The sequence below is a fragment of the Amblyomma americanum genome, chromosome 1 (genome assembly GCF_052857255.1).
Source record: "Amblyomma americanum isolate KBUSLIRL-KWMA chromosome 1, ASM5285725v1, whole genome shotgun sequence".
NCBI lineage: Eukaryota > Metazoa > Arthropoda > Arachnida > Ixodida > Ixodidae > Amblyomma > Amblyomma americanum.
Window position 1 is genome coordinate 144,305,296 of NC_135497.1, and position 25,243 is coordinate 144,330,538.

A 25,243-nucleotide genomic window follows, 5' to 3' on the forward strand; every position below is an offset into this window, starting at 1 on the left:
ACGCACAGGTGAATGTGGCTTACTGTAGGTTTAACCAACCGGGGAACGGGAGCGGACGCCCCCGCCGAGGCGCCTCGCTCAACGCGGAGATCACTAACTTTTATCTCGGGCTAAGTTGCACGCATCCCACCCCTCACCCTGACTTTGACAGGGCGCAAGCCACGGCACTCAGACGCCTACTAACAAAGGCCATTCTTAGCCTCTACCGATTATGTTTAACCACCAACGGTGAATATCACCCTGCATGCCCCCACTGCGGTGACGGGACGCACGCCACTCAAGGCCATATTGTATGGGGATGCACTAGCAAACCCGCTCCGACGACACTTGCCAGCTCCCTCGGCGGAGGAATGGACAAGCTTTTGGTCAGTTCAAGAAAAACAACGCAGCTGGCCCTCATCACGCGAGCTCAAGAGGTCGCCCCTGGCTGGCGGCCACCGTGGGCTCTCCCCAGCCCCAACTAATCCCTTCCATTTGGTGGAAATAAAGTTGTAACCACCACCTCATTGTAGCAGAACGCTACGGCGGTACCAGCGCTACTATTTTCGAACGGACGCTGGATTGAAAGCAGGTTGTTCCACCGAGAAGTAAGACAATTACTTCTCTGTTTCCTTTCCTCACAACCAATTTTTCGTAGCCCAGTGCTACGGCATCGTGTCTCAGTACTTAGCGAACTGAACGACATTCGAACAGAAGCCGTCTGGAAGGGTGTTGCGGCAGCACAACGGTGCGGCAACGCAGTTCCGTCACCATATAGAGTTCCCAGCATCAAAAAATAAAGAAAACAACGCTTCGGCAACGGACTTCCACCAGCAACTAGCCTTGCTAACATAAAAAATAAAGAAATAAAACGTTGTCACTTGGCACTTCCTTGAAGCTGGCGTTGCTGGGGTCGCCAGGTGTGTTGGGCCCAGCGTCGCCTCTTTCCCGAACACGAGTTAACGCCCAAGTGCTGTGCAAGGTCAGTGCATACATGTTAAAGATCCCCAGGTGGTGGAATTTACTCCAGAGCACTCCATTACGAGACCTCTTCCTTTCTTCTCTTAGTCCCTCCTTTATCCCTTCCCTTACAGCCCAGATCAGGTGTTCGCCGAGATGTGTGAGAGATACTGCTCCATTTCCTTTCCAGCCCTATTTAAAAATCTGGTATATATGTCTTATATGTCTCATATATACGCATTTATTGGATTACCTATCCATCGTATATACGAGCGCTTCGTAACCTTCGGACAGGTATGAGGGCCTCGTCATGGGGCCCTCATACCTGGGGTCACGGGGCCCTCATCATGGCCTTGCAACTCGTACTCTTGTGTACAGTTAATAGCTCTGAATATGTAAGTTACCTGAATGAACTTGCAACCCTTCAGCGCAGCAAATGCTGCATCCCAGCAGTAAATACCCGGCTGCAGTCAATGAAATAATTTTTTTTTTGCTGCCTTTATTTTATCATTTTCATATGACTACAGTCATTGACTACAGGGCCAGGGGCAAGTGCAGGCAATGATTATTTGATGTCCCTCAGCATGCCCGCCAGGTAGCGATTCAACTGCTCTCCAAATTTTCTCTTCCTCAGCAGCTCGTGCAGCAATGATGTATGCATCAAATGCATCTGCAAAAGTATTAATCATGAAAAAATTGAAGACATGCAGGTGCTGCAAAAATAAAGATATTTAAGACATGCACATTTAAATAAACGAATGTCCGTCAGGAAATCTACCTAAACAAAAGAGGTTTACTGCCCACAGCTGCTAGTTTTTTTGAGCTCATCCGAGGCATCTGCATGGCACCAGCCTTAAGGAATTGCCGGTATAATGAGCCGGTGATGCTCCTTCCCCGAAGGATCTTCAGGGAAGGAGCATCACCAGGAAGGAGCGTCACTTTTGTGGGGAGCCCCACAAAACTTTTGTGGCGTCCTTGCAAAAGAAGCAGTCTGTACCTCAGGGAAAGGAGCCAGCGCCACCTATCTGCACAGACAATTTCCGCTCCCGAGGTGTACCTGCAATAAAACAGCTGCACATATGCTTTGTATAAAGCCCTATAACAGGTTCGGGAGAGAGTTATTTGCCACATTAAAACTGCTAAAATCCCCATTCCTCAGGACTGCAATATGTAACATTATGAAAATGGCAATTTTCCTTGCACACACTACTAATGATAAAACATGACACATCACGCTCTTCTTTGGAGTGAGTAGCTCTTCTTTGGAGTGAGTAGCCAAGTGATCCATGTTGTTAAGTGATAAGGAGCGTCGTGTCTTAGGAATTTATAACTAGAGTATTATGTTTTTTGTTCTTGTTTGCGTCCTGCCTTTTTGGTTTTAGCTTTATGTTTTCTTTCTTGTACCTATGATGATGTGTTCCCTTGCGGTTTGGCGCTGCTACAGGTCTTACATGACTTTCCTTTTCGTTGCTGCACATGCCCGCTGTACTCTATATGTATTCGCTGCGCAGCAGCAATAAACACTGTTGAAGTCGGTGCTTTGTGGTGTCTCCCCTCGTGTCCGTGTTCGTCTTTGCGCTGTGAATGTAAGTCCGAGAGGTGTGCACTGATCCTCATGAGCCCCTACACGTTTCCACAGTTTCTAGATTGTTCGCCTGCAGTTACCAAGAACGAGAGCTAAAAGCATTTCAAGCTTACAAACTAGTTCTAAATATGAGAAGCCATCGTACCTGGCCATTGACCTCAGCAAGAACACCTGGGTTCCGTGGTGCAGCAGGACCCATGCTAGTGGAAGCCTGGAAAGTGTGAAAAATGTTCGCATTTGCAACAAGAGTAATGTACAGTGTTGGTGAAGTCTTAAGGCCAAAGGCTTTTCGCTTCGGCCGCATAACAGAGCCATTACGGCACTATTAAGGACCGAGTGGCCTTGAAATGCTAGCAGAAGGTTTCTTCTTGCGATAGAGAAGCTTCCTGCTTGACTATTGTTTTGAATGACCTGCTACACGGATCATTCTAGGAACATTCATTTCACTGCAGCTGAATGCTGTAGCCTTGACACTTTTGACCAAGACTCTACATGGTACATTAATGGGCACCTCCAGAGGATTTTTAAACAAGCTGAGTTTACTATCACATTACACTTCTTAAACCTTGTCTCAGTTGCAAGAAATAATTCTGCAAAATAATGAAACGTCAACTAGATCACAAAAAAAACTGGATTTCGACCACAAAACCATCGCTAAGCAAAGCTGCTCCGAGCTGCCACAGGATAAAATTGTGCCTGAGGCTGCTCTGCAGGCAATTGTTTTCTACTTCATATCATTCTGACAAAAGAACTTCCCATTTCTAAGAGGTGTGCAGTGATGCTCATCCCCATGTTTCCAGTTTCTAGATTGTTTGCCTGCATTTCTCAAGGATGAGAGCTAATAGCATTTCAAGCTTATAAAATGATCCTTGTAAGACAGACAATTGGGCTTTGATGCCCCAGCAGCCAGTGCTGAAGAAGGAGCAAAACACAGACGGAAGACGAGGCTGACAATGTTCAGTTTAGCGCTCAGGAACGCTTGGCTACCAAGGTGCGCTATGCTAGCAAAGATTGTGGCCGTCGACACTTCATGTTAGCACGGCGCACCCAGCCCCTCCGCCAAGTGTAAAGACGCAAATCAAATAAGAAGTGTGGACGGCCACAATCTTTGTTAGCACGGTGCACCCCAGTAGCCAAGCGTTCCCGAGCACCAAACTGAACTTTGTCAGCCTCGTCTTCCGTCTGTGTTTTGCTCCTTCGTCAGCACTGGCCGATGGGGCATCAAAGCCCAATTGTCTGTCTTGCATTCTAAATATGCGACACCATCATACCTGGCTGCTCACCTCAGCAAGATACCCGGGTTCTGTGGTGCAGCAGGATCCATGCTAGTGGAAGACTGCAAGGTATGAAAACTGTTTGCATTCGCTACAAAAGACTAATGTACAAGGTAAATTAAAGGGCAACTTCAAGGGATTTTCAAACATTTTAAGTTTACTATCACATTACACTTCTTGAGCCTGGTCAGTCCCAAGAAATAATTTTTCAAAATAAGAAGCAAAGAAATAATGAAACACCATTAACTTAAACACAGAAAAACTTTGTTTCAATCAATAGATCAAGAGATGATGTTAAAGGCTTTGATTGGTAACACTGGTGACTGGTGGCTGTCACATTCTGTAATGCACAAACTAGCTTTAAAGGAGTACAGACAACTATCTTTTGGGTGTGTGTTTTTTGCTTCCTAATGAGGCATAAGGCATTATTATACATGGATTACCTTGTGGTATTCTCCTATTCTCAAGAGCCTAGCAAGGGAACAGCAGTTCACAATTGGTAGCGAGGTAAGGGAAGTGGTAAAGGAATATGCCTATTTAAGGCAGGTATTTAAGGCAGGTACGAAGCAGTGTATAGGGTCGTTCAGAATATGTGCGAACACGGCTCAGCGTGGCCGCGCTCTGCGGAGTGCATCCGGCGCAGGCGCACATCGAAACTAAGCGGCACAGGTGCACAGGAGCCCGGAGGCGGTGCTTCGTGTTTTTCTGTTACAGTGCAGAAGCGCACAGGCACTGTGCTTGCATTGCAGTGAAGCGCACGAGACTGTGTGCCGATACAGTGTTTCGGGAAAGCGCACTTCTCTCATTGCAGCGTGTTGTCTTTGCTTCAGCTTGCAACTCAGTGGCCTGTTTTCTCAGTGCCGCGATGCCGGTTAAATATATAACAATAATAATATAATAATAAGTTCATTTCCATCAGATCAAATAAAATTTGATGGAGGAGGGGAGAAAAAAAGCTGCATTCCGCTTGACAGAGTTTTCACCTCCTGTTGAGGCGGCAGTGACAGGGACGGGAAACAATTTTTTTAGCATAAGAGTCAGCTTCAATATACAATAGTATACAGTCAAGAAAATAAACACCATTGTGTGCGCATTCAAACAGAAATACAACTGTAGGAAAACTGAGGATTGGGCGAGTTGGTTGTGATCCATCGCATTAAGAACCAGCGCTAAAAAACACACACAGAGGACGAGAAGAGACACACTCGTCCTCTGTGTGTGTTTTTTAGCGCTGGTTCTTAATGCGACAGAAATACAAGGAATTATAAGGAACGAAATGAAATAAGTGGCTAAGCATCAAACAACAAATAAGAGTAGAAGGTCCATCATACAAAACGGTTGATATATTACTGGTAACTGAGATGAACTAGCATATTTCGCAGAGAGGAGAGAGTAATAGCGGGAAAGCTAATGTTAACCTCAATTAGCTTGTTTAGTGCGAGCGGTAACTGATAATTAACCATTTGACGTCCATAGTTGGTTCTTGTTAATGGTAAAACCCACTGCTGTTTATGGCGGTGTGGATAGGGCGAATCAGACTGACGCAAACTGGCCAGAGAGGAAATGGTGTCGATACGTCGTTCTTGCTCAACTTTATATGGGCGCAACAGTCTATAAGCATAAAGGTTTAGTATTGTAATGATGTCGAGGGTAGTAATCAGATTCTGGGTTGTGTGTCTACTGGGTGAGACAGACTATATGACGATTTTTTTTTTGAAGCACCAATATCCTTTGTAAATTCGAATGCGTTGTTGTTGCCCAAACTAATGTACTGCAATTTAGGTGGGAGCAGAATAAAGAATTATATAAGGCAAGTTTGACTTTTTAAGGTAAAATGTTTCAGTGACACGATAGAAAGCCTACAACCTTAGATGCCTTCAGCATGACGTAATTAACATGGTAATCTCATTGCATGTTTTCTTGAAGATAAACACCTAACGATTTAAATGATTTTACAGTTTCAATTATTTGTGATTTGTAAAACAAAGCTATTTCTGTGCTACAAGTCTTATTCTTCGGACGGAAAACTACAGCTTTAGATTTTGTCATGTTTATTGAGAGGGAATTCATGTCTGACCATTCTGCTAGTTTGTCCAGAATGCGATTAGCATGCATGCTTAGATCATTGCAAGTATCACCAGGTATAACGATTGTAGTATCATCTGCATAAATTATAAAGCGGGCAAAAGTGTCAATAGTAACAATAACATTAATATATAGATTAAACAGCACAGGACCAAGGATACTGCCTTGAGGGACACCGGTACGAACTGAACGTTGTGATGATAAGTTACTAATCTCAACATATTGTTTTCGAGATGATAAATAGGATTTCATAAGTAAGGCTTGTCCTCGTATGCCATATAATTCTAGCTTTTCAAAGAGATAGTTATGATTAATTCTGTCAAAAGCTTTAGTAAAGTCGATAAAAATACCCAATACAAACATTCTGCTTTCAAGTGTTCTAATATATATTCCTTCTGGTGAAGAAGGGCGAGTTCTGTTGATTTATTCTGTCTAAATCCGTACTGTGAACTAGTAATTATGTTCTGAGATTGCAGAAATTTTTCTATTCGTATTAGAATAATTTTTTCCAGGCACTTAGAAAAAACGGGAAGAATACTGATTGACCTGTAATTACCGAAATCATTTTTGTTACCCTTTTTGTAAAGGACAGACACCTTTGCTACCTGCATATCTGTGGGAAATGTTGCTGTTCCTAAGCATACAAGCTAGAGGGACAGAGACAGATTCAATGATATCTTTGACAGGACGAATCTGTACGTTGTTAACATCACAAGAGGTGGAGTTTGATAATTCGTGAAATATATTTATTATTTCTCTTTCATCAACAGGTGCAAGAAAAAGGGTAGCAGGACATCTTGTGATAAGTCGATGATGCCATTCAGAGGCAGGTTCAACGTACTGCGTGAAATGAGTGTTGAATGCTTCAGCTAAGTTGTTGCCTGTATAGTGCTTTCCGCCAATAGTGACCTTGTCAACTGCTGTGTTGATGTACTTGCCATCAAGAGAACGCAGCTTTTTCCAAAGTATATCAGGACGAACAACCGTACGAAAGCAATTCTCATAGTAACGTCTCCTTGCATTACGTATATCATTGTTTAGCTTATCTCTGTATTTCTTGAATTCTTTCAGAATGGAAATGTTTTTGGATGTAACAAAAGAATTGTGCAGTTTATTCTTCTCTTTGATGCGCGCAAATAACTCTGGTGATAACCACGGCTTTTGCACTTTCCTCTTCTTTCATTTGCTTTTAAGAGGAAAATGCTTGTGATATATGGCGTTAAATTTTTCTACAAAGGTTTGATATGATTCGTTCACGTTCTTTTGGTTATATACGTCGTCCCATTGTACAACGCACATCTCCGCATGGAAAGCATCAAGGGAGGCTGCTGTTATATCCTGGAATAAAGATACAATCTGCTTTTTAAATTTGGGTTTCACAGTGTGACATAATAGATAGATTCCCATGTGGTCGCTTAGATCACTGCAAGTTACTCCGGAGAGTAATGAAGAAGCATAGATATTGGTGATAAATAAATCAAGTAGAGTTTCTAAGCTCGAGGTTATGCGAGTCGGGTCTTTGATAGTAATTGCCATGCCGAAGCTGCGCAGAATTATGTCGAAATTGACACTGTTTGCAACCTTTGATAACATGTCTATGTTAAAGTCACCGCTAATGACTCACTCGTAAATATGTTCACATATAAATGTAAAAAAGGGCTCTATATACTAAAAAAAAACACAGATGTCACCATTCAGTGGTCTATAAAACACAGAAAACACAGTATTTATTGGTTATTACAGAAACAACTTCCACATCTGGAGACATGTGACAGATCTTCCACCAATTCACACTCAATTCGGTTATTAACAAGATTACAGACTCCTCCACCACGACGACGGTCGTAGTTAAGGGAAAACGTTGAAAATGACTGCAACTGGAAGTTATCTGTATTAAGCCACGATTCTGAAATCATAACAAAATCAAAGGAGAAGCCGAAGCTTTGCAATAGAGTTTGAAACTCATCTGGTTTGTTGTTTAACAATCGCACATTGAGATGGAAACATTTCAGCACAGAAGAAGATGACCACTGTGGGAGCAGCGTGTTCCGTATTGCTCTGGGTAAAAGATAACGTGCGCTTGTAGCCATGACAGAGCTAGTGGCGCGTTATTGCAGTGAACAGGTGGTTATCAGTTAATGACAAACCTAGCTAAGTCACGTGCGTCAGTGACTACCTGTGCGGAGTCACCTTCCTTTCTGCGGATGAGCAATTTGCCATTGAAGCACCAGACAAAGCGGTACCTATTGCTGTTAGCCCATTCTTTGGTTGTTGAGAGCAGAAGCTTAGTACGGCGCGTCAGGTTATCGCACATGTACAGATTGCTGTCCTTCTCTCTGAGCAAGGCACTCTTTGCCATCCACTTGTCTTTGAGTGCTTGCCTTCCAAACCTCACTAGAATAGCGGGCACTTTACTTGGTTTGGATGGGAGCCTATGACAAACTTCACAATCACAGTCATCACTTTGCCAAGTCAACGAGTTTAGCTATATCATTTACTTTTTGTAGGAAATTTTCCTGCTCAGTTACCGGAACGCCATGAATCTCCAAATTCGTTTTTCTGCTGCGAAACTCAAGTTCATTTATATATCATCGTGCAGCTGAGGTACAGCTTCGGTACAATTTACGTTCTCTACATGTTCAAGCCTTTTCTTGATCTGCCCGATTTCTTTCTCCTGGTTGTCAAGACGGCTTAGAATGTCGTCAAAATGGTCAGACATGGTTTGAATGGACTGTTCAATGTTGTCGACCTGTTCTTTAAGTGGCAAAAGGGAGTCGAGCTAACGACTCAGTTCAGCGAAAGCGGCGGCTACATTAAACTCCTGGCACACGCCCATTGCACTTGCCACGCCACTGCGGGAAGCAACTGTTTTGCACGTCAGACAAACAAAATTTTTGCGGTAGTTCCCACTCCTGGCCTTCGAAGCTAAACCAGAGCAATTTTCGGCGTGATAGGAGTGCATACATTGCTTACACTTAAGGACGTCGTCAGCAACTTCAATCTCACGATTGCAGGCCAAACAAATTTCCAGTTCTGAATCACTCACGACAATGAGTAACGTACACTTCGTAAGAGAAAAAAAAAAGACAGCAACAAGCAAAAAACTAGCGAGCTTGGCAGCAGCAGCGGTTTGAGCATACACAGTGAAGGAAAATGTGGAAAAGTGCCACAAACCTGGAAAAATGCACAAGAACTTGTCAAAGCCCACGTCCGTCGCTCCCCACTGCCACTGCCAAACTGCTGTTAAAAGGGGGCGTAGCCAGTTGACGAAGATTATGATGCACAGTGTTTGTGACGCAAGGCCCAACAGCCGCTGATTCCTGGGTGTCCAAGAAAAGCAGGTAACGGTCGTTAGGTTCCGTGCGCTGATGCAGCGTCAGAACAGCATATCCTGGAACTTTCAACGTGAAGTGATGGCAGCAGGACAGGACAGGATTTCCAGGATGTATTGCTGGAAATTTATAAGCCCTGCTATTGTTCGGTTACGCAGCTTACCAAAGTGAATCGGGTTTCTTGGGACGCCAATATGGCCCCAAACGATGACGACGATGGGGAGGGGAGTAACTTGCACTGACATTGCGCATCAAACAGCTGCTTCGCGTTAGACTTCCACTCAAACGGGGTCTCCGCAGCTGAGATCGATCTCGTGTGCCCCGACACTGCAGTCGGGCGGTCTGCATTGAGCCAGTGCGGCAAGGCCTCCTCAGAGCTTTACCGCACTATGCAAGTGACGCGGATAGCGGACAACTTCATTTTATGTGCGTGCTGTGTGAGGCGGATGAGATACTTTGCAGCAGCTGCTAATCTCTGTGCAGATCGATGAAATCAATGTCATTCTTCTTGGCCACAGTTCTCTCATAATAAGTCTCGCGCGAAAGTGCTCGCAGACTGCACCGCTCTACATCAAATTTTATTAAAGAGCTGATAAACATCATCAAGAGTTGTAATGAGCCTGAAAGAAATCAGAATACGTTAAACTTATCACGAAATTTTTGTTTTACGGATGCCATTCATTCCAGCACTCAGCAGGCAGTGCGACAATGCATTTGGAAGCTCAAGCGACCACTCACAGGACCCTATTCGTAGCGCGTTGTAATAGCCTGCCACACTGGTCGCTTTTTCTGGATCAGCTCTGATCCCCAATAATATAAAACAGCGAAGCCAGCAGTCACCGAAACTGAGGTTGCGGATCAGCGCGTGGGTATCGCATTTCAATGGATGATGAAATGCAAGTATGCCCAAGGGCTGTGCAATGTGCACGCACGTTAAAGACCCCTCATGAATAATAATTATCAGAGGCTCTAGCCGCGTCTCACGTGGCCCGATTCGCTTTGGTAAGCCACATAACCGAACAATAGCAGGGCTTATAAATTTCCAGCAATACATATGTTTAACCAGCATCCTGGCACTCAGAAAACAGGCCACTGAGTTGCAAGCCGAAGCAACGAACAACACGCTGCAATGAGAGAAGTGCGCTGTCCCGCAACGCCGTATCGGTGGGCTCGCTACAAGGCTCTCTACAGCCGAAGGCAGCCTGGCTGCACCCCAAAACCATAAATATTTTAGACAACAACGCGAGGAGGCAACAATAAAAATGAAACTTTGACCTGACATCAAGCACAGAATACAGGAGAGAGCAAAAAACAGCACACTTCCATCCATTCCTCATGCGGTTCTCTAGTGTCCTACACAATCTTTCGCAATGGTAGCATTTAAGCAATATGTCTATACTACAATTCAACTACAATTCAAAGATCAGCTACAAGGCTCTCTGTTGCTGAAGGGAGCCTGGCTGCTTCCTGCAACCATAAATATTTTAGACACACACAGGGAGAGACACCTCTCTGGCTCTGAAGCATGATGCTATGTAATGTACATATTGCGAATGGTAAGCTAGCGAGTGGCACTAGCAGAGGTATCCGCAGTAAAACTTCGCTCAGTACATACATGTATCTGTGCAACTGTTGTTCCTGGCTCAGACTCTTCAAAGTCCTTCGCAGTGATTTTTCTCTTCGACATCCTCTGGATAAGCTCCGCTTTTGTTACTGGAACACAAAAAATGAGAGATAAAATAATGAAAGCGACAGCAAACACAGGGCAAGCTACGAAAACGGATCTGTTAGTGTGTCGCGTTCATTGCTTTCCAAAAAGCATATGATGTGAAAAATTCGCAGATCTGAAAACAGCCTGTTTCTCCCTGCCTTATGCAATTACATGAATTCAAGAAAAAAATCACGAAATATTTCTTCGCTCAGAGTGACATTTCCTCGAGACCTGCTACAACACGACCACGCAGTTTTTCCCTTCTTTGGGAAGCAAGCGCTGGGCTGCTGTGTGCTCGGATCGCAAGCCCAGAGGAAGTGGTACTATAAGTGTTCTGCAAGTGCTCGCAACAGTAAAAAAAGCACACGCATCAACATTATGTAAAACGCCACCAAGCTTTGTTAAAAGCGTTAGGCTAAACTATACAGTACTCACGGATTGAAATAGGACATTCGGAGCGCGTGGCCGTCGCTGCATGCAGCGCCGCCCGTGGATGCTCATGAAACCAAGGTGCTGCATTGTGGTATAGCGCGAGGGGGAGAACATGTACAAAGCAGAATTGTCCCTTCCGGTCGCCAACGACCCGGCCTCTGGTTTACCACACTGCTAGGTATGTGTTTCCATCAAAAATTATGTTTTATATACCGTGCACTCCGCTACTGCGAGGAGAGAACGCATGGCGAAAACATTTCACCAGCACCTTGTTTCGTGCGTTGGACAAAAGCAGTTTGTAGAAATGGTCACTAAAGGCAGTGCATTCTGCCAACATTCAAGAGCAGGACCCCTTATCGTCGCGGTTATCAGTCGCAGTGAAGTAAAATAATGTATTGTGTTCTTCCCGCTTCATTCACCCAGGTTCGACGCCCCCAATCAGCATCGTGTTGCAAGCAGCGGTCGATGTAGTGTCACCGTGTGGGGCTGTATTTCCAATGACGGCTTGGGTCCGCTTGTACGCCTGGACCACCGCTTTAATGCCCCAGTATACTTAGACCTCCTCGACACCGTCCTTATGCCGTACGCCCTGGATGGGCCATTTAAGGACGGCTTGTTTTACTTCCACCACAACCGGAGCCCAGTTCACACCGCAGCACCCGTGAATCGCTTGCTGGAAGACAGGTGTGTGATGGTGTTGAACTGGCCTCCGCAAGGTGCGGACATGAATATTATTGAGAATGTATGGGCTGAAATAATGAAGGCCCTGTCTCGTCGGGCGCTCCACGCGTGTTCTTCGGACAACCTGTGGGCAGCTGTTCCAAGAAGAATGGGTGAAGGTAGCGCGTTCTTCCTTGGCCGATAGCCTCTACGAAAGCTTCCCAAGCAGAATGGCCGCCGTATTGGCTGCTAAGGGCGAACCAACAAAATATTAAGACTTCCTTTAAATGTTGCACGAGGACGGGCCTGTGACTGCTTCTTTTCTTTTTTAGTGGTTACAAAACAAACGAAATAAACTTTCTTTTCTTTTGTGCAAGTGTTCATCATGTCTACTAAGGCACGTACGGCGCAATCCCGTAGCTGAATCCCGTGTCTTGCTTGCACAGCACGCGTGCCGCATAGCCAAAACACGTGTAACGAGAGCGTCGTCTGCCCGCGCAGATGAGCAAGCAGACGACTCCGCAAAACGGGCAGTGCGCACCGCCGAACCATTTCGGTCGGCACACGAAGGCGCGCTAGCCTTGCAGCGCCACACAGGCAGTGTGGTAAACCACAGGCCGGCTCATTGGCGACCGGAAGGAGCAATTCTGCTTTGTACATGTTCTCCCCCTCGCGCTATACCACAATGCAGCACCTTGGTTCCATGAGCATCCACTGGCGGCGCAGCATGCAGCGACGGCCTGAGTATCTGACAGAGCATGAAAAATATGTAATGAACAAAGGTAGTAGGAATGCAGCTGTCATGAAAAATAGGGCACTGTGGAATTACAATATGTATGAAGCGGTAAGAGGGATCTGGAAAGGGGTGATGGTTCCTAGCCTGACTTTCGGTAACGCAGCCCAGTGCATGCGACTAGATGTTCAAGCAAGGTTAGAAATTAAACGTGGCGTAGGGAGGCTAGCTTTGGGAGCACATGGCAATACACCAAATCAGGGGGCACAAGGTGATATGGGATGGGCGTCGTTCGAGAGCAGAGAAGCTAGCAGTAAGATAGCACTTGAGGAGCGATTGAGAAAAATGGGGGAAAAGCAGTGGGCAAGGAAAGTTTTCAGATACCTGTATATAAGGAATGTTGATATGAAATGGAGAAAGCGGACTAGAAAATTGACAAGCAAATATCTGGACAGCAGTAGGGGGGCAAATCAGCAGTTATCAGTTAAGAAAAAGGTTAAAGAAACAGTGAGAGCTTTGTGGAAAACAGGGATGCTGACGAAATCAGCACTGGGAACATACAGGATTTTTAAGCATGAAATTGCCAAAGAAAATATCTATGATAATTGCAGGGGAAGCTCTTTGTTGTTTGAGGCCAGGACAGGAGTTTTGCGGACTAAGATATATCGAGTCAGGTACCTTGAGATAGACACGTTGTGCGTTGCGTGCGGAGAGGAGGAGGAAACGGCTGAACACTTGATACTTTTCTGTAAAGGGCTTCACCCTACAGTGGAAAGCAGCGGGGCTGATTTATCCAAGGCATTGGGGTTTAAGGTCAGTGAAGGGAAAGTGGATTTTAAGCGGGTAGAAGTAACCAAGCGAAGGTTATCTGATTGGTGGCTAAAATCAAGAGAACAGTAAAATTTCATTAGTCATGGCTAGGAGGCTTGAGCCACCGGCCGATTTAAAGGGTTCAGCCGTATGCATCCATCCATCCAGCCACGCGCTCCGAATGTCCCATTTCAATCGGTGAGTAATGTACACACACGTTTGGCACACTTCTGAAATCTGACCACGTAGCGAAGTTGTTCAGGCCCTTAACAAAAAAATCTGAACCTTAACAGGTCATACCCGGGTTCGAACCCGACCGCGGCGGCTGCGTTTTTATAGAGGAAAAACGCTAAGGCGCCCGTGTGCTGTGCGATGTCAGCACACGTGGTCGAAATTATTCCGGAGCTCTCCACTACGGCACCTCTTTTTTTCCTTTCTTCTTTCACTCCCCCCCCCCCCCCTTATTCCTTCCCTTACGGCTTGGTTCAGGTGTCCAACGATATACGAGACAGATACTGCGCCATTTCCTTTCCCCCAAAACCAATTATTATTATAAGCGAAGTAACTGCAAAACTCACCTCCAAGCTCCATTACTTGGGTGGAATAGAATGCCTTCTCATCTTTTCCGCCGCGCCAGTAGTCTTTTTTTTCGCCAGGTCGCTAACGGCAGTCGGTGAGATATCATGAGAGGTGTTGTAGCCCGAAGGAAACAAGGACGACATGGAGATGTGTACGATAGCTTTTGCGCCGTCGGTCGAAGTATTTCACGCACGCATATCTCGGCGGAGCTGACGAACTCATAGTGGAAGTGTCACATGTGGCTGCAAAACCCACAATGTATTGTAACAACAATAACACAAACCGACACAGTGCTGACTGGTGACGCAACGTTGGACGCAAACGACCACAGACTTGGATTGGCTTGGCGACGCGGACGGCACAGGGCGCTGCATACGATGATGATGATGACCACTTCGGTAAAATCCTGAATAATAAATACGCTTTATTCGATCAGTTTCCGCTGCTTATTTCCTGTGGCAGAACTTCCGTCTTCGACCCATGATCTCTATCTCGCTTCATGTCGCAGCCTCCTCGTGCAGCTCATCCGGCCATCCAGCTGACTGCTGGTTGACCGCATGTAGTAGCAGACGACGCGGAGCTCTACAACCATGAAATACTTATAATATTTGAAAAGTTACAAATACCACATTGAAGGGGAAATAGTTATCGGCGCCGTGCCAAGCTGTGCCACAGAGCGTTGGTCCAACACAAGCAGAACCAACTGCAGAACCAACTATCCCACCAAGTCGCTCTTGCACCTGTGACAGCCCATGGAGTGTGAATAGGGTGGCTGATTAGTCTAAATCTATGGGCTCTATCATGTATGAGCTTTATGGTACCGCTGTAACCTACATGTCTGAAGTGTTCTGGTAATTTTTATCGCCACGGTATTACACAAAGTAGTAGCTATGTGACAAATCACCATCGGTTTAGGTTTCAAAGCTCGAAGCTAGCGGCACGCGTTGCGCTTTTTACTTAGTGTTTTAAGCAAGTTTTGTGTGGCTTACGACAAACAGGACGCACCTATAGTCTGGACCTAGCCGTCACACGAAGCTAAAACTTTTTCAGTTTCGGTTTCGAAATATAAAAGCTCCTGTTGGAACTTGATCATAACACTGGGCCCTTCCCTTTTCTCTGCGCTGTAAACAGCAACTTCGGTGTTATCTACGATAAAATAAACACTTCTTTTATAACGCCCATAAATGCAGCAAGTGCTTGAAAAGTCTGTAATTGCTGCAAAATAAGTATTTTATGGCTCGGTGTGTGGTATATATCATAAGTACTATATTGCCACTTAACTGAAATCAGCCACTTAGGACCAGCAGTGGGGGGGGAGGGGAAGATATAAATTGCTGAATAGGTAAACTGATGCACTGGAAGAATATATGTTAAGAATATAGAAGAGTGCAAGGTACGAGGAGGAAGAGGTTCTCAAAAATAAACTGCTAGTGAGCTACAACTTCCAAATTTGCGTATTCTTCACAAAATTATCCAATTACACCACTCCTTACCCGTGTGTGCGTTTGTATCAACAATGTACCCTGGCTAATCCCCCATCGTGGGTACGTGCCATTCATCCAGAGGCCATCACCATCATCAACATGGAACTGCGTAGCACTAGAGTCACTAAAAGTCTTTATTTAGTGACTCTAGGTAGCACAACCGCGCTCTCGATCGAGGTGCTTCGTTGAGTTCTATAAGTATAGTTTCGCAGTGTTCTCTGGCACACCGCTGTCGTGTCCGGGTCATAATGGCAGCGGGTGAAGGTTTCGGCTGTGCTCGAGACAATTAGTATAGCCAAGGACTCCAGAACTTTTTTTTTTTTAGTGGGAGGGCAGGAGTTCGAGCTTATTTTGTTATTTATTTATTTAATAATTTTTACATAATAAATTTTATATATATATTTTTCTACGTTCAAAGCTTGATGCAAAGTGTCACGTTGCGGTGACGACACTCCAGCTGTCAGGAAGAGAACGAAAAGGCTTCCAAAATTAACTGTTTAACGGGCTGACTCACGCCCACTAAGAACTGAATTACTCGGCGGCGACAATAGGCGCAATTAAGCGTGCTCGGCGGTCATCGAACTGAATGTCATGCAGTTCTTGGTCGTGCTGAATTTAAAGCTGGCAAGGAACCTTTGAGATAAAGAACCGAAAGCAGCAAGAATCTGGAAAAATGTGGAATCATTTGCACGTGTCAATGATCAATGGATATAAGTCTGGTCGCATCTCGCATTACAAAACAAAATGATAAAGCCGCGTGCCGGCGGTTGTGAGTGCGAACGAACAAATGGTGCAAATATTCATGGCAATATAAAATAATTGAAATAAGGAGCTTGATTTATAGGTAGGAAGCTGTACGCACGAGTGATCAATTCCATTAAAAAGTATGTGCATAGTTTGTTGAAATTCTGCTGATCATGATCATGTACACGGTCAGGTCGACAGTCGATTGAATTCTGCAGGGACATGACTGGTTTAGGTTACTCATATACAAAGTGCTTTACAAGCAAGCCAAGCAGCTCAGCCCCACTGCGCTTTGAATTAAAAGGGTCCTGGAACTATTGTGTTCCAATTTTCAGAAATATGATCCAAGTAGAAGCAATTGGAGACTTGGGGGGGGGGCGCTGCCTCATCTGGAAAAATGTTGGAAGGGGGGGCACCGTACCCTTTGCCCCCCCCCCCCCCCCCCCGTTCCTGGGTTCCTGAGTATAGCCCACCTGAACTCGGGTAGGTGGCCCTATAGATACGTGATCGGCCCGCTGGAATAGGTATCTCGCATATTGTATATCTGATATTCGTCGCAAAGCCGGTGTCTAAACGTCCAAGGTGTTCTGAGAGATGTTCGATCCGACGAAGCATTCGGTCTGGAGAGATCTTTGAAGCCAATTCGCAGTGTATCGAATTGTTTTTTCCGAACATATAGATTTCGTCGAACTAGGAACTTTTTGGACTTCTTTTATTGACATATCTCAAATAAAGCCTTCATTTCTTCAAGAAAGAAAAACACACTGAACGAGGTTCAGTAAAGTCTCCTCTCAGTCTAAACAGATAAATAATCAGGGTAACTGAGAAATTGCGAAGTACGACATCGTTGGACGTGCGCAGCAACCATGAGAACGAGAGGTATATGCGATATCTTAATATAATGCTTGGACTCGAAGGAACAGACTCGTACGTGTTCAGTTTCGAGGAAAAACGGCATGCACAAATTCGATGCAGCCTGCGGAAATCGTCTCTCACTGCAACTCCACGAATTTTCACGGAAAGCTGCGTCTCTAGTATGTACTGAATTCACGTCTGCCTTCATTTCTTTCGGCGTGGCTTGTTTACAGTGCTTTCAAAAAATTCAGCAAATTAACAGCAAGACTGACTTCCAATCACCTCTATCCTTGTTTTCACCGGTCTGGGGAAGTAAGCGGGAATGGTATTCACGTGCAGAAAGCAATATGCGTCCAGAGGCTTCTGAATGTGCTTCCGGTTTTGTAACATGATGCCACGAACTTCGCGGTGACATTCAAGGCGTTTATAGTAGCTCTGTTGTCGGGCAAAACCTTGAACCGTTTTCCTTATAGCTTTAGCCAACAGGGATAACCTGAATGTGATAACGACCGCCGTTTCTTGTTCCTCCGACTTTAAGTAAAGATATGGACTGTTGCAACTGTGCATTTTTGTATCGTTACAAGAACGATCCTCGATGCGTCACTGATAACAGGCTTTCGCGAAACAAATCAAGGAAATGACCTCAAAAAGAACTCTCAGCGAGGGCTACATTTGTTACAATGGCAGTCACAAAAGCATTGTGTGTCATCTGCTAGCGGTTCATCTGTAAGCGCTGCCTTGCGGTGGACGCGGGCTAGGTGGCGCGAGCCGCCGTCCAATTTCAAGGCTTTGGCCTTGTTCATCCATCCACTTATTTATCCGTCCATCCAGTCACACATCCAGCCAATCCAGCTGATCCAGCAGCTTTGCAAATGGTGTAAGGCGTGACTTCTACAGTCAGTGGGTCAGCAGTGGCCCAAAAGTCGTTTATATCACGTCGCCATGAGCTAGAGCAGCCAACCTACGATTCCAAAGCGTCGCAAGGTGTACTTGGCTAACGAAAGCAGCGCAGCGGTCACTCACGTCGAGCGAGGCTGCTGAAACGCCGTCTTCGACGTCTGGTAACCGGAACCCAACTTGCTCCGCTCGCGTTTCATGCAGCTCTAGTTCCGCTGAGCCTAGCATTTAATCCCACTTTGGGGCTGTGCCGTTGGCGGACGCCACAGACGAAACTGGCAGCAGCGATGAATGCTGTCACGTGTACGACAGCATAGATGACACCAGAGGGGCCCACGGTGGTTTGTGTCGCACACGGACTACGTGGAACCGCAAATAGATGCCACAAGCGAGGGTGACTGCAGCAGCAGCAGTGATGAGTGCGGTGACCCGGACGACGGCCAAGATGACGGTGCCGGTGGACCGCACGGTGGTGCTGTGGCACAGTTTAACGGTGCAGTGCGTCTTGCTCAATGTGTACTGTACTTATGACGCCAAAAACACTGCCTGGCTCGTCGACGACATTGGCTGAGGCAGTTTTTCTGTTAATGGCCCTTGTTTTTGCTAACGGGCTGATTTGAGCAGCGCTTGATGCCTTGTTCGGGTACCGGTCGGGCCTGCCGCACTCAGATTACCTCTTCAGAAAGTTGTGAACGCCGAAATGTGCAAGCTTCGTTCAAAGCCATTTTTACTGCGAAGTGTGCATGCCTCCCCTCCAGGCCAGCAAAAATAGTCAGACGCGAGCTTGCAAAGTGTGCAGAACACAACCAGAAGTGTGCATTTTTAAGGAAAGAGGCTGTTTTTCTTTTGTGATAATTAACCTCAGGGAACAGCTTTGTCTTCTCACGGACAAAGAATTTCTGCTGAACACCGCTTTGTTGCCCCTCCAAGAAGCGCACCTAACATAACACGTTTTCTAAGCAGTACTTGTAGCTAGGCTTATTGGCGCATATTCAGGAAAAGTACAGGAGTGCAAAGTATGGACAAAGGTGAAGTGATTTTGACATGCCAGCATATTTATCCCTTATGAAGATGGAGAGAGCACAAACATTACGCATTTATGGACAACAGCTATACTCGGGTACAACTCAAGAACACGGCGGCTTTTCCCCGTCAAAGGACCCCCTTCCAGCCAGTGGCGTCGGCCGATTCTCATGACCCTGCTGATGTGACCAAGCAGGGAGTGGCAGACGAAAGGGGGTAATCCCTTCCCACTGTGTCCAGGGATAGACCCCTCTCTTCATTGCGAACTGCCTGCAAGGTTGAGCACTGCAATATTCTTAACTTAGCACCGGTGCTGTGTGATGAGCATGTGATGCTTCGTGCTCCTCAGGGCATCCATATCCCAGCACAGTGCATGTCGCAGGTCCAACTTTTGTGCTTCTCTTCAGTACATAATTGACCGCACAAATCTGATGCTTCCACTTGTAGAGTAACACTCATGCTGGCAGCATTGTGTACCTAAGCTATGTTTTGAACTACTTTTACTACATATCACAGCAAGTTACTTAGAACTTGTAGTTGATAGCATGGTAGCGGATAAGCCACTCCGATATGAAAGAGGCTGGCAGATGCAAACAGCCACCCTGAAACATTCAATCAGAGATGCTACCGGGGTACTGTGCAAGCCTGAAGAAATAAATGAGAGATGGGAGATGGCGGGAAATTGTCTTGGCATCTGCTCGTGGTTCCCTGCCTTCTGGTGGCACTGAGTAGTTTTGGTAGTTATGGCTACCCTTTTGTGATCATTAGCAATGCCGGAAGTCAGGGTGAACTTGTCGAGGCCCACTCTGTACACATTACTAATCCCCAGGAGAGTTGTCAGCATACCCTCCACAGCATTTTGAACTGTTGCAGCCCATGCTGCCCATTGTTTCTGTCCATAAAAAAAAACAGGTAGTTGCTGACATACTCCAAAATCCTGTTATGAAAGCTTTGCAATGCAGTTTGGAAGGCCCTCTTTCTGTAGCTAAGAAAAATCTTGGTTCACAATACATGAGACACTGGCAGATACTGGCTTTTTGTATGTACAGTTTCGATACCCATGTAACAACGGTGGCATGCAAAATACAAATGAAAGGTGAGAAGCTCCAAAAATGCCCTCAACAGAAAATATAGCACTTTGCTTTAAAGACAAGTTCATCATTGTTTTGTGCTGTTCCTTTTTAGAATGAAACAACTCATCTAGCTCTCCACGTTATCGTGATTGATGCCTCTGACTCTTGCAGGCACTGAGCAAATATGTTGAACTGTGATCGTCATGTTAGCATAAAGTTAAAAAACATGCCAATATGTAGCGTGTGCACGGGCACCTTCCTCTCTTCTGCACATTTTGTGCTGCACAGTTCTGGCTATAATTCTGCCGTACTGATATCATTTTGATGGGACTGTAATATAGAAACCTTTGTTGTACACAGGTCAATGTATTTGTTGTAACCCACAGCTGACTGAAATGCCAGTAAACAACCCTCACTAACCTGGGATAAATTCTATATGTGTTGCATTAAAAGGTATCTTAAAACTGTTCTTATCCTTAATCAAGGCATTTTTGGTGTCAACTGTCTTTGCAACCTCTGTTTTACATGACCAACCAATTCAGTTCATGACAGCTCATCACTAACCTTTTTTTTTCCAGTGTGTGAACATCAAAGGTGCAGTGTTATGTAGCATGTTTAAATGTACTCTGAAGACAAATTCCTGTTGCTATGTATCAACAGATTTGTGCATTCCAATGATGAAGTGGTTACTTTCATTGAAAAACTTATTAAGCTGGTAAAGGTAAAAAATGGAATACAGGTGTCACCACCACAAGGCCTTTTCTCAAGAAAATTGTGGTGGTGCCAAGACTGGTTTCCCACCATCCACTTTCTAGCAGGGATGACAAGAGTATTTCTCAGTCTAGATATGAATTTGAATGAAGTAGCGAGAAAAACTAATTTTTAAATCCAGTTTTCCCAACAATAAATATATATTTTGCTGCTGAAGAAGTAACAGAATGGCTAGAAAGGGCCGTACAACATATTTTTACTGAGAACAGAAATTGCATTGACATGTCCTTAGTGTCCCTTTGAGAAGCAGTACATAGTTTCTTTTGTATGTTGTGTAAACTATAGTTGGATACAGCCACCGCGGTGGCTGAGTGGTTATGGCGCTCGACTGCCGACCCGAAAGACGCGGGTTCAATCCCGTCCGCGGCGGTCGAATTTCGATGGAGGCGAAATTCTAGAGGCCCGTGTGCTGTGCGATGGCAGTGCATGTAAAAGAACCCCAGGTGGTCGAAATTTCCGGAGCCCTTCACTACGGCGTCTCTCATAGCCTGAGTCGCTTTGGGACGTTAAACCCCATAAACCATCCAACCATAGTTGAATACAACTCAAGAATGCAGTGGCAAATGCTTCTCTATAATTCATCTCGCAAGTTGTTTGCATGAAAGGTACGACAACCTGAGCCAATTAGGATGGCGCACACTATATAATTGGGTTGCTGCATGCCTGCCATACCCATTGCCTTGTGACAGGTAGCTCCATTTCTGGGAATGAAGGTGTACTAGTGTTTAGGCTGTTTATTTCTTCAGCAGGTGGCACTGTCTTTTTATTTTTGTTTTGTTTTCAGATGGGTGGACATGTTCGCACACTGAAGAGGGCATTTATGGCCCACTTTTCTTTTTGTCATTACCTGTCCATATTCAGTTCTTTAGTTGTCAGGTCACAGTTGTTTGGATATACATTTATTCACTCCATTGTGGTATATGCCCAAGGAAGCCGAGTCAAATCCAGGCGAGGGCAGTCGCATGTCGATAGAGGTGAAGTGGAAAACACGCCTCTCTGTTGTCCGTTGTCAGCACATCTAAGGTTGAAATTAATCTGGAGCCCTCCACCATGGCGTCTGGAATAGCTCATCAGAGACATTGTCATTCTCATTTTTGCTAATCTCATTGTGGCAGTGCTCGATGTGCTCGGCTTGTATACACAGACATTTAATGGATCACATTGGCCTGTTAACGGGCTCACATCTCATCGTCATCATCAAAACACGCATGAACACTGCTGGTTGAGTCCTCCTCCTCCATGCCGATTACGACGCCTGGTCCTTTGAAAGGCATCTGCCACGTCATTCTTGAGTTGTATTCGAGTATAGTAAATATGGAGAAATATACCTAATATTGTATGTCACTTGCTGCTGTGTTGTTCAAGTGGTCTGTGTACAAAACTCTTACTCTTGTGCCATGATATATTATGTAGTGTTTTTGTGTATTTAGGGTTGTTTCATTGAACAGATGGTATTTGTGGATTCTGTTTGTACGAGAGGTGTTCAGTATATTTTTTACCTCCTGGTCTGTAACACACTTATTAACTCATGAAAGGGAAAGACGTTACAATGAAAAGAAAGTTTGGTGCTCCCACTTTTCATGATGTTTTCATTTTGCACATGGCACGACTGATATTGAAGTAGTCACAAGGAAAATGTGGGTATACATCAGTGCACGGTTCGAACAGTTTTTCAAAACCAAATTTTGGATGGCAGAAGGTCTTCTCCTTATCACTATCCACCGTCAATTGAGTCCTATTTGTGGTAATGTGTATGTTATGTTTCCAGTCAGAAGGTGGGTACAAACTGTACGTGCATGCAAGATCCAGCTGTGTTGAGTGCGAAAGACGAGGAGCGCAGTGGGTGCCCGCTGTCTGCATCTCGCACCTGAGCTCGTGGCACATGTGGATGAATTTATTGGTGATGATTGTCACATTAAGCAGATGGTTATTGCGGGCATTCTTGAACTTGAGGATGCTGAAGGACCGAGAGCTTTTGCTTAAAGTTTGTACTTAAAAAATCCATCATTTAACGTGACAACGCTTGGCATAACAACAAGTTAGGTGGTAAAACCGCTGTGTTGAATAAGCTGCAGTTTCGGGATGTTCTTCCTCACCCACCCATAGTTCTGACCTAGTGCCCTGTAGCTGCTGGCTGTTCCATACCTGAAGAAACATTTGAAGACCTTTAGTGACCAGTTGGGGCAATCAGCCTCATTCTTCTCGGAGGGCATGTAAACAATAGTGTATCGATGACTAAGGGCATCAGTGTGAGTGGGAGACTATATCAAAAACTTAATTACACCTGTGAAAAAAGACATCTGAAGCTTTATTTTTACAATAATATGTTACACTTTCAGTAATTAGCACATTATAGACAAGGAGGAAAATTATTCAACACACCTCTCATGCTTAGGATATATGTATCGGAAATTTTTGCATCTGTATAGTCACTTCCTTATTATTGGAGGTTTCTTGAGTGATTTATCCCATGAACCAATGTTTAGTGGCCTCATCTATTTTGTTTTAGATGGTCTCCTTGGATTAATTATACTTCATGTCCTGATGGTTTTCTAAATTATTTTTCGAATGTGTGTGCTTTAGCTGAGGTGTAGCTTTGAAACTGCACAGTATTGGAATGCCATATGCTTGTTCATACATGTGTTGCTAAGCAGATACAACGTGGAATGGTACTATACTTGGGATTTAACATCCCACCACATTAGAGGGACCTATTTTGATCACCTGTGTCCTTTAATTATGAGCTCAAGTGCACTGCGTGAAAGACAAGATGAAATGTAATCCATTTAATTTCATATGAGCCATATAAAAGGCACACATATGAGCTGAATGAGAGACGCAGTTCACCCATTTGAGTGATACGAGAGCTGCATATTGACTCAAATGGGTTTTTTTTTTCAAAAATTCACTCAAATTCACTTTTTCTTCAAGCACAAACTTAGACCTCGACTACCTTAAATGAGCCATTGTTTCGTAATTATTTGACTGTACGAGGCACCCTGTCGAATCCCCCGCTATGGATATGTGGCACTCCAACAGAGGTCAATAACGACGACGTCCCAGACACTTTTGGCGAGGACTGGATCCGCGGCTAACTGGTTGCACGGAACAATTCATAATATGCTAGGTACCTCGAGAGGCCCACAAAGGAGTGGGTTTGCAGGTTGGCTTAGCGCGAGACAAACGGGGACAAGAGAGGCCACAGGGTGAGCGCTCGTCCTGTGTCAGCGCTCATCCTGTGCCCCTCTCGTGTCCTCGTTTGCCTCGCGCTAAGCCAACCTGCAAATCATGAATCACCAACTGGCCCAAAACTCCGCTTTGCCAAAGGAGTGGGTTCCTCGGCAGCGGCGAAATAGAAAGTTGCAGACGGCCACTTGTTAATTGGGCCACGGGGGAGCACTCACCACTGTGCTAATTAAACCCGACAAATGAATGCCACCTTTTAACACAAATCTCTCGCTTGCATCTAAAAAGTATAGTCACAATGCTGCAGAATCGGGAAGAAAACCGCCGCTGCTGACCAAAAGGTGGTGCGAGCTCACTGAACGAATTTCGGACAGTTCACAATAACGCTGTATGCATCAAATGAACAGATGCATGCAGTTCATTTCGAGACACGGCACAATATTCGAGCGATTCCGAAGAAAACGATATTTCTCATTCAAGTCACGCGAAATGCAACCTGCAATGAGAAAAAAAGATTGCGAAAAAACCGAAAAACCCTAGTTGCCTGTCGACGGCTTTTTTTCTGCTTTGTCTTGTACATTTTTTCTCTGTCTTTGTAACAATTGTGCATATAAACCATTGCATTGAATTGTAAACATATGCGGAAATCAATCGCATGGGTGTTCTTTTCGTCTTTTTTTTTTCGTATTGCCCTTTCAATAACCATGGTTTCATAAGAATGTATAACGTTACCTTGCCTCTCTGCTTTCTATTTCGCTTTGTAAATATATGGCCACGTCATTAATCTACTTGTTATCCCCCCCCCCCCTATGTAATGCCCAACCCAGGGCCCTTAAGGGATAACAAATAATGACGATGACTCTCCGAAGCGACGCGTTAGGGCACACAGCCAGAGAAGAGCGCGTAGTGATATACCTCTCTATTTTTTTTTTTACGGTCTACTTCCGTAGCCTGACTAGAAAAAATTTTATTTACATATGTACACATGCCAAGGTTACCGGATACAATGACATTCACAAGTAGACATGACTCTAAGCATGTAAGGCGAGCCAATTAAAGAGGTACCATAA

General features: G+C 44.9%; 1 protein-coding gene and 1 long non-coding RNA gene across 5 annotated transcripts; one reads left to right on the forward strand and one right to left on the reverse strand.

Annotated features, from left to right (window-relative positions):
• Nucleotides 1-1,442: 1,442 nt before the first annotated feature.
• Nucleotides 1,443-15,388, reverse strand: LOC144113803 (uncharacterized). 4 transcript variants are annotated; one of them, XM_077647137.1, is made up of 5 exons: nucleotides 14,140-15,388; nucleotides 10,831-10,928; nucleotides 3,808-3,860; nucleotides 2,670-2,735; nucleotides 1,443-1,609 (listed from the first exon to the last, which is right to left on the reverse strand). In XM_077647137.1, the coding sequence occupies exons 1-5, from the start codon at nucleotides 14,150-14,152 to the stop codon at nucleotides 1,600-1,602; spliced, it is 240 nt and encodes a 79-aa protein (XP_077503263.1). In that variant the 5' UTR covers nucleotides 14,153-15,388; the 3' UTR covers nucleotides 1,443-1,599. The 4 variants fall into 4 exon arrangements, 2 of the variants coding, with proteins under 2 accessions (XP_077503263.1, XP_077503262.1); XM_077647136.1 differs by lacking the exon at nucleotides 1,443-1,609 and having other exon boundaries at nucleotides 1,621-2,735; XR_013310873.1 differs by lacking the exons at nucleotides 1,443-1,609; nucleotides 2,670-2,735; nucleotides 3,808-3,860 and adding exons at nucleotides 5,514-8,380; nucleotides 9,005-9,203.
• Nucleotides 15,389-18,094: 2,706 nt separating this feature from the next.
• LOC144113804 (uncharacterized) lies at nucleotides 18,095-24,838 on the forward strand. Its single transcript, XR_013310875.1, has 2 exons — nucleotides 18,095-18,613; nucleotides 19,192-24,838. It is a non-coding gene; the product is annotated as an uncharacterized LOC144113804 (long non-coding RNA).
• The last annotated feature ends 405 nt before the right edge of the window (nucleotides 24,839-25,243 follow it).

Bases quoted from the DNA above. Each gene is read 5' to 3' on its own strand.
- LOC144113803 (XM_077647136.1), bottom strand. The intron at 3,861-10,830 runs GTATGTACTGAG...CATACCTTGCAG, and splicing joins CAACAGTTGCACAGATACAT to TCTTCCACTAGCATGGATCC. The intron at 2,736-3,807 runs GTGAGCAGCCAG...CACACTTTCCAG, and splicing joins AACCCGGGTATCTTGCTGAG to GCTTCCACTAGCATGGGTCC.